The sequence below is a fragment of the Meleagris gallopavo genome, chromosome 1 (assembly GCF_000146605.3).
Source record: "Meleagris gallopavo isolate NT-WF06-2002-E0010 breed Aviagen turkey brand Nicholas breeding stock chromosome 1, Turkey_5.1, whole genome shotgun sequence".
NCBI classification, from domain to species: domain Eukaryota; kingdom Metazoa; phylum Chordata; class Aves; order Galliformes; family Phasianidae; genus Meleagris; species Meleagris gallopavo.
Window position 1 is genome coordinate 1918374 of NC_015011.2, and position 8282 is coordinate 1926655.

General features: G+C 51.7%; 1 protein-coding gene across 1 annotated transcript; it reads right to left on the minus strand.

Moving 5' to 3' along the window:
- Positions 1-1978: 1978 nt before the first annotated feature.
- Positions 1979-6289, minus strand: LOC109366935 (PHD finger protein 7-like). Its single transcript, XM_019614383.1, has 9 exons — positions 5413-6289; positions 4994-5085; positions 4803-4904; positions 4421-4545; positions 4141-4303; positions 3947-4050; positions 3624-3737; positions 3349-3467; positions 1979-3190 (listed from the first exon to the last, which is right to left on the minus strand). The coding sequence occupies exons 1-9, from the start codon at positions 5453-5455 to the stop codon at positions 2562-2564; spliced, it is 1491 nt and encodes a 496-aa protein (XP_019469928.1). The 5' UTR covers positions 5456-6289; the 3' UTR covers positions 1979-2561.
- Between the last annotated feature and the right edge of the window lie 1993 nt (positions 6290-8282).

Consider the following 8282-nt stretch of genomic DNA (forward strand, 5'->3'; position numbering starts at 1 on the left):
GTTCCAAATGTGCTGCAGTGGTTTTTAGTCATGTACACTCTATGCTGCCTTCAATGGAGCCAACCAGCTCCATTTGGTATTGCCACTCTGATCCGTTGTGCCCCTGCTTCAGGTCTTGGACAGCATGATTCAGTCAGGCTCAGCACCACAGCTTTGGTGATTAAGTCTGATTTTCCCCTTGTCCAAGAAAGTTACCACCTATCCCCTCTGAACTGTTCCAACTTGGTGGGCAAGATGAGCCCAGCAGAAGTGGTCACCAAGCTAAATCTCAGGCTGGACAAAGATGAAATCTTTGGATATAGCTATCAAACCACTTTGAGATTCAGATTGGAAACTGTTCAATAGTAACTAGTCCCTAAAATAGCAATAGTGATAACTTCAGAATATTACTGTGAGGTGTTGGTGGATAGTCAAAGACTGAGGATACTCACAGCTATAGCCACTGTAGCTTTAAAAGCACTGTGATAAAAAGCCAACAGAAGAACCAAATCTACAGGAACAGATTTAAATCAGCTTCACTGTACAGCAGTATTATGCAGGCACTGAATAAGGTTGAAGATAGACTTTTTGCCTCTGTTGTCAACAAGAACAAAATCACCAATAGAGATATTTGCAGATGAACTCCATAACACCACCATCACTAATGCAGGCTTTGAAACATACAGGTTAGGATGGAAGATCCTAGCATTTTGTTTTTCAGCATTTTGTGCAGTTGATCACCAGATGTCTGTAGAGTAGAGCCAGTCCATAACCTTACAAAAGCATGGTCCAGGTGGCATTCGAGAAAATGAGAATGATGGGTTCCTTGCAGATTTTCTTGATGATGTTGCAGGAATTTATGCTATCACTGCATCATAGAAGATCCTAGAGATGGTGGTGTAACTAAGTACTTTACAAATGATGCAGCAATGGTTTTGCAATTCCCATTTAAAGACTGGTAAGGCAGAATTAGATGCTCAGCTGGAAAATGAAGTGTAATATATTGTAGAACTATAAAATGAAATGTAATATAATACAATTAACAAAAATACTTTATCGTCCCTACTTTGAAGGTGGCACTGGTGGGAACAGTGATATTTTGTTTTGTTTTCTTTTGATTTTCCTTTCCTTTTTGGGATAGGGAAGACTTACCAGCAGCATGATAAATTTTTGTTCAAATTTTGCAGATTTGGAGAAGAAAAAACTTTCAAGTCGTAGTCGGCTCCAGCAATTGCTTCAGCAAGTCGATGCAATTGCTCACCGCCTCCCATTGGTGTTTGACTTGTCTCCCAGTGTTGCCTGTCTCCCTCAACCAACTCCTCATGGTTTCATTGTTTTTCAACCTACTTCACATTGTATGAAATATCCTTTTGGCCAGTTCAGGTCAGCCGTCCTGGTTCTGTCCCCTCCCAGCATCTTGAGCTCAGCTTGTCCCCCTCGCTGGGAGGACAGAAGGAGAAAAGGAATGTCCTTGGATCTGTGCAGAACTGCTCAGCAACAACTAAAATACTGGTGTTTGATCAATGCTTTTTTTTCTCCTAAAGCTGAAATTTAGCACTGTACTGGACACTAGGAAGAAAAGTCAACTGTTCCAGCTGAAACCAGAACACTGACTTTTCAAAGGGCACAGAGTGGTTCAGCAATCACTTCTTACAATTCCATCAGCATGTGTGGGTGCGAGCAGCCTGATGGAGGCATCTGGGCAGGCAAGGCCACAGCTCAGCCCAGAGAGCTGCCCTGCCCTGCACGGACCACACACACTCGATGCGCTGCAGCACCTCGAAGCTTGCAGCATCCCCAGACCAGAACCAGCCCTCAGACCTGACAGAACTGCCCACATGCAGGAGGAAAACCCAAGCTCTTACACAGATGGAAGCAGCCCTGAGGCTGACACGTACCCAAGCCCAGAACCGGACTGCCCCTGCCAGTGCAGCTTGGGTTCTTGAGGAATTTGGACACTGTGCCCCACTGGGGATCTGGCCAAAACTGTGCCAGGTGAAGTGAGGTCTGGGAAGGAGACAACCCTGTTGTCAAGGTCCCTACCTCTGCCCACCTCAGCAGAAGCAGGGAAGGATGAAGCTGACAAATGCGTGTGGGGGAATCTCTGATCTTTATTGTGTTGCTGTAGCAATTTGACAAATTGATACAATGGAAAAGGTGTTATAACAAAGGTGTGATAACGAAAGGACTGGCACGATAGAGTGGTGCTATAAAGGAAGGGAAGAAGATTGCTTGCCTGTATCAGAAAATTGTAGGTTTGTAGGAAGAAGCTTCACCAAGGAGAAATCTCCAGAAAGAGAACTTTCCCCAGTGGCAGTCAGCCCTTAAATGGGGTCTAAGAGAGGTGCAGCCAGGCTCCACCCCTTCCAGCGCTGACCAAGTCCTTTTCCTATCTGGTCAATCAGTGATTTGGGTTGTGATTCAGCAGTTCCCATACAGTTGGACTCGGGATCAGAGAAAGTAGGTGGGACTGGTACATGATAACTCCTGTGCAGGCTTGGGGGCTGGCTGCACAGACTTTGACTCTGATGTTGGATCTAGGAGTAGCTTTATGCCTCAGGTGGTCTCCGGTGTAGGGCCAGCTATGGGAATTTTAATCTCGACACCTTGCTGGGTAATGGCTTTCTGTCAGAGCCTGCGCTCCATGCACAGACTGTTCCCCTTTGTTCAGGCACTGGGGAAGCCCTCGAGGACCTCAGTGTTGCCAGTCTGGCTGATCTGCGGGTGCTGCTCTGATCACAAGGAGCTGATGTTCCTCTGCTCCCATGGCGTCTTCTTGGCCGGCTCTGGGAACTTGAGGCCCGACTTTGCAGCGGGGTGCGGCTTCGTGTCCGGCTTGTTCCCCGCTGCCTGGGATGCTTTCTGCATGCAGCCCCAGGGAACTCTCTGGAAGATTCTGATCTGCCCCGTCTGGTGGAGGTGCGGGAGCAACACTCAGCGCTTTGGACTGCTGTTTGTCTCCTCCGATGGCGTCCTTGGTGCTGCTCAGCCATATCCATTGGTAAACATGAGGGGATTGTCGTGTGTTCTGTCCCCGGCTCTCTACTCTGGCAGCTGAGCTCCGGCAGCTGGGACCTGTGTGATGGCCCGGACGCTGCCTGGCTGTCCGGGCCGGAGCAGCTGTCCTCAGGCTCCTGGGGTCTGTGGGATGGCTCCAGGCTCTCCTGTCTGGCAGTGCTGAGTGCCGCGAGCTCCGAGATGGCGCTGGAGGCTGTAAGGGGAAGCGGAAAGTCAGCAGGATGAAGCCCTGAGTTGGGACAGGCTGCCATCACTCGTGGAGCAGAGAGTCTCTGGCAAAGCTGCCCTGAGTACTTGCTGCCAGGCCTTGCCTGGCCCCAGCCCCGTGCCACGCGCCTCATTGCCTCTTACCGGTACCCAGGCCAGCACATCTGTCACAGTCCCACGTGGCTGCTGTGTTGCTCAGATAGGAGCACTGTCGGTGGGTGCTCTCCGCTCCACAGGAGCTGCACAGGATCAGCTGCCAGGGCCTGGGGAAGCAAGGGGGTTGTGGCTGTGAGGACCAAGTGAGCCAAGCCAGGGAGGGCCCGGCACAGCACATCTCTGCTGCTCAATCCTTGCTCCCCCAGCCTGTGCTGAGGCTGTGATCCTCCACGGAGCTCCAGAGAGCTGCCGCAGTAACTCACCCCCTTATATCTGCCTGCTCTCTGCCTTCAGGGTGACGGCACCTGATGGCATCACAGCGCCGGTGCCTCTGTAGAAGTGACGCATATGCATCACTGTCCTCTTGTTCTGGTGTTCTACAAGAGAAGGGAGGGAAAGTGATGAGGCCCCAGCATCAGATCCATGGTTATTCCATCTCATCCACCCCACCCCCATTTCCAGCTTCTCCATGAAGCTGAGGCACGCGCTCCTGGGACGGCCAAAGGCCAGGCCTGCCCAGACACTCCCTGGGCAGGCCCAGTGCTTGTGCCTTCTCATCTGCATGGTTTGGCAGAAGGACACCAACCTGTCTGGGATTTGGATCCCCATGGTGGACATTTCCACTAAGAACAGAAGACTGTCTCGACATCCGGGGCACCGGAAGCACGCATTGCCAGTTAAGGCCTGTTGCTGCAGGAGAAGAACAAGCAGGGTGAGCGAAGCGGTGCTTGATGCTGCTTAGCACCAAGCATGTCTGCAGGGTGAGGGGAGGACTCCTACCTGGATGCAGCCCCGGTGGAACCAGGTGTGTCTGCACGCTGGACACACCAGGGTGTGGTAGGACAAGCTGTCTCCCACAGGCCCAAGGCAGATGATGCAGGTGGTGCCTTTTGCTGGAGCTGTCACTGCTGTCTGTCGAGGGTGGTGCTCAAAGCAGAAGGACCTGGGGGAAGATGAAAGGGATGGGCATGCTGAGAAGTGATGGGTGGAGGGCAGAGGACCACGCAGGAGCTGTCGCTGTGGGATCCTCCCTGGCTTGGCTGCTGCTGACAACCCTTACCTGTGCTGTCCAAAGAACTGGGTGATGCATTGCCCGTCCTTGGCACACGGCAGATGGAAGCTACGTGCACATCCGCTCTCAGCACAGGCGATGGCAGCGCCCCTCTCTCCACAAACACAGCATTGCTGGAAAGAGCAGGACAGCCCCATCAGCAGCAGGCTCAGGGCCTCCACAGCCAGCCCCACACCTCTGGGCAGGGCACAGGATGTGGGAATTGCTTGGTCACACTCTACAAAACTGCCTGGCAGACAGGGCCCATCTCCAATCGCAGGACTTTGTTCTGGAGGCGGTTGGAAAGGCTGCAATTGCTTTCTTTGTGTCGAGGCTAAGCTGGTGTGAGCCTCTTGGGACACAAGTCTGCCTGCTCCGTTCAGGTCCTCACCTTCTGGTTTGCCTGTTTGACTTTGCGTGCGATGTCATCAAGGGGGATGCCTACAGTTCCATCTCTTGAGACTGTTTCTGCATAGAAGATGTTGGCAAAAATCTGTAGGAGGGAAAAGAGCAGGATCTCATGAGGACAGGAAGGGGAGCATTTCTGGCAGTAATCTGGAAGGAGCCCTTGAGGGAACTCACCAAGCAGAACTCATGGACACGAATCCAACCCTGGCCAAATGTGCGCCCAAAGATGTTTGGGTCATCATCTGCTCGGCCACAAAGCATGCATGCTGAAGAGAAGAGAGCAAATGTGAGCAGCCGTGAGCTCCTTTGAGCCAGGCATCCCTGTGGATTGTCCCCAGGGTCCTGCTCTGTGCTTGCCATGCTGGCTGAGGGGCAGGGCTGGTGGTGGTCATGGAAAAGTTCCCAATGAAGGCTCAGTAGTGCCAGCGGGCAGCACAGCCCAAGCTGGGACCCCTGCCAAGCAGTGGAGGGACTCTGCTGCATGGTGGTTGGAAGCCCCTGCCTGCTCCTTCCTTGCCCCTCATCCGCAGGCACATCCCCAGCACTCCTCTGCCTGTTGGCAGGATCTGTGCTCAGTGATGCTGTGGTCTTACCTGGCTCCTCTGAGCTTGAGGCCTTCCTCTTCCTACTGAACATCACTGTGCGTTGATAGTGAGCACTGCAAGAGTCCCTGCTCTCTCCGTGCCTCACCAGGCTGCACTGACACTCAGCCTGAGCCTGGCAGCCTTTGCTCTGCTCCAAGCTTCACACATCACAATGGCTGCTCTGTGACACCCACTGTGACATCATAGTCACTGCCTCATGGTGGCTGTGGGCATGGGCCCTTGGCTTCTGCGCAAGATGGTGGTAGCTCCACAGCTCCCAGGTCTCTCAGCCTTTCTCAAATGAGAGATGCTGCTGGCCCCTCATCATCTTTACAGCCTCTGCCAGACTTTTTCTAGAACATCCCTGTCTGTTTTGAACTGGGGAGGACGGAACTGAATACGACACATTCCAGACATGACCTCACCAGGCCAGAGAAGAGGGAGAGGATCACCTCCCTGATCCTGCTGGCCAACTCTTTTGATTGCACTCTTTATTTCCATTGGCCTTCTTGGCCACAAGTGCACACTGCTAGCTCATGGCCAGTCTGTTGTCCATCAGGACTTCCTCAGAAGACTGGAGGCTTGCCAGTGTGACTCCCATCTCCAAGAAGGGTTGTAAGAAGGATCCGGGGAACTCCAGGCATGTTATCCTGACCTTGGTACCAGGGAAGATTATGGAGCAGACTGCTTTGAGGGAGATCACGCAGCATGTGTGGGACAACTGAGGAATCAGGCCTAGCCAGCATGGGTTCACAAAGGGCAACCTGATCTCCTATGATCTAGTGATCCGTCTGGTGGATGAGAGAAAGGCTGTTGATATAGTCTACCTAGACTTCAGCAAAGCCTTTGACACTGTCTCCCACAGTATTCTCCTGCATAAGCTGGCTTGGAAAGGTACACTCTTGGCTGGGTAAGGAACTGGCTGAAGGGCCGGGTCCAGAGAGTGGTGGTGAATGGAGTTAAATCCAGCTGGCGACCAGTCACAAGTGGTGTTCCCCAGGGCTCAGTGCTGGAGTCTGTTCTCTTCAATATCTTTATCTTGACCTGGATGAGGGCTTGAGTGCACTTCAGTAAGTTTGCAGAGAACACCAAGTTGGCTGGAAGTGTCAATCTGCCTGGGGGTAGTGAGGCCCTACAGAGGGACCTGGATAGCTGGGCTGAAGCCAGTGGAATGAAGTTCAAGAAGTCTAAGTGTCGAGTCCCGCACTTTGGCCACAACAACCCCAGGCAACACTACAGGCTTGGGGCGGAGTGGCTGGAAGACTGAGTAGAGGAAATGGACTTGGGGGTATTGATTGCTGCTTGGCTGAAAATGAGCCAGCAGTGTGCCCAGGTGGCCAGGAGGGTCAATGGCATCCTGGCTTGCATCAGAAACAGTGTTGACAGCAGGAACAGGGAAGTAATTGTTCTTCATTGCTCTCTATAGCTACCTGAAGGGAGGTTGTAGTGAGCTGGGGGTCAGCCTCTTCTCTCATGTAACTGGTGATAGGACTAGAGGGAATGGCTTCAAGCTGCGCCAGGGGAGATTCAGGCTGGAAGTTAGGAAATACTACTTCTTTGAAAGAGTGGTCAGGCACTGGAATGGGCTGCCCAGGGAGGTGGTGGAGTCACCAACCCTGGAAGTGTTCAAGGAACACAGCCTTCAGGTGTATCAGCCATTTCTCCCAGCTTTGTACCATCAGCAAGCTTTCCGAGGCAAGGCTCTACCCTTTTGTCCAGGTTACTGATGAAAATGTTGAAGAAGATGTAACCCAATATGATCCCCAGGGAGCACCATGAGTTACAGTCCTTCAGCTAGGCTGTCTGCTGATCACAGCCCTCTGAGCTCTTCCTGTCAGCTTTTCCTCAGTGACCCACACTTCCTAAGTTTCACTACAGAGATGTTCTTTGAGACATGCAGTTTCAAGGGCTGGTTCGGTCCGGTTCCGTGACTAGAAGGACGGAGGGATCCGCGGATCCGCGCCCCCGGAAAAGGAAAATAGGGGACCCCGAAATAATTGAAAACAGCTGCAACAATCTGAGGTGAAACAAACTAATTTACTAAATATAGTATCAGCAGAATATAAGGAGAGAGAGAGAGTGTGTGTCTGGAAGGTGGATCAGCCTCACCACAACGCTGAGATGAGAAGTGCAGTCCAGTTGAGCTGATGAAGAAGCGCAGGCAGAGAAGCGCAGGCGGAGAAGCGCAGACGGAGAAGCGCAAGCAAAGAAGTGCAGGCAAAGAAGAGAGCATCAGGTGACCTTGCCGGGAGTTATATCTCCTCGCTGACCGCAAAGTCCCCTGGGGAAATGTAGTTCTTCTTCTCCTCTGGACAGGCACCCGGAACTTGAGCATCAGTAGTCAAACTCCCAGTGCATTACATGATGTTATGATGTGGAATACTGATAACCAAAAATCATGAAACCATGACATTCCACCCCTTATTCCACATCACTACATCATGCTTAATATATACAAACAAAATACAAACACATGCACAAGGAATTACTGACTGCACTGCCTCAACATCAAGTTCCCTTGTGGTACACATTGAACATCCCCGTTTTTCTGCATCACCCACCAAGTGGACCCAGGTCCCTGGGCAAAAACAGTTCCACGAAGAGGTTTGTCCTCAGAGGCTGGAATAACCCAAACTGCCTTTCCCAACATGTTCTTTACATGTACAATAGGGACTTTATCTCCCTCTATGGTATGTAGGGAGCTGGACTGGGTTGGACCATCACGATTGATAGATCCTCTGGTATTGACTAACCAGGTGGCTTCTGCCAAATGCTTCTCCCAGTGCTTAAATGTACCGCCTCCCATTGCTTTCAGCATAGTTTTTAACAACCCATTGTATCGTTCAATCTTACCAAAGGCTGGTGCATGGTAGGGAATA

Excerpts from the sequence above, each read along its gene's own strand:
- LOC109366935 (XM_019614383.1), bottom strand. The coding sequence starts at position 5,455 with ATGTTCAGTAGGAAGAGGAAGGCCTCAAGCTCAGAGGAGCCAG. Across the intron at positions 4,051-4,140 it reads TCCACCGGGGCTGCATCCAG|CAACAGGCCTTAACTGGCAA; the intron begins GTAGGAGTCCTC and ends CTTCTCCTGCAG. Across the intron at positions 3,738-3,946 it reads GGGATCCAAATCCCAGACAG|AACACCAGAACAAGAGGACA; the intron begins GTTGGTGTCCTT and ends CTTCTCTTGTAG.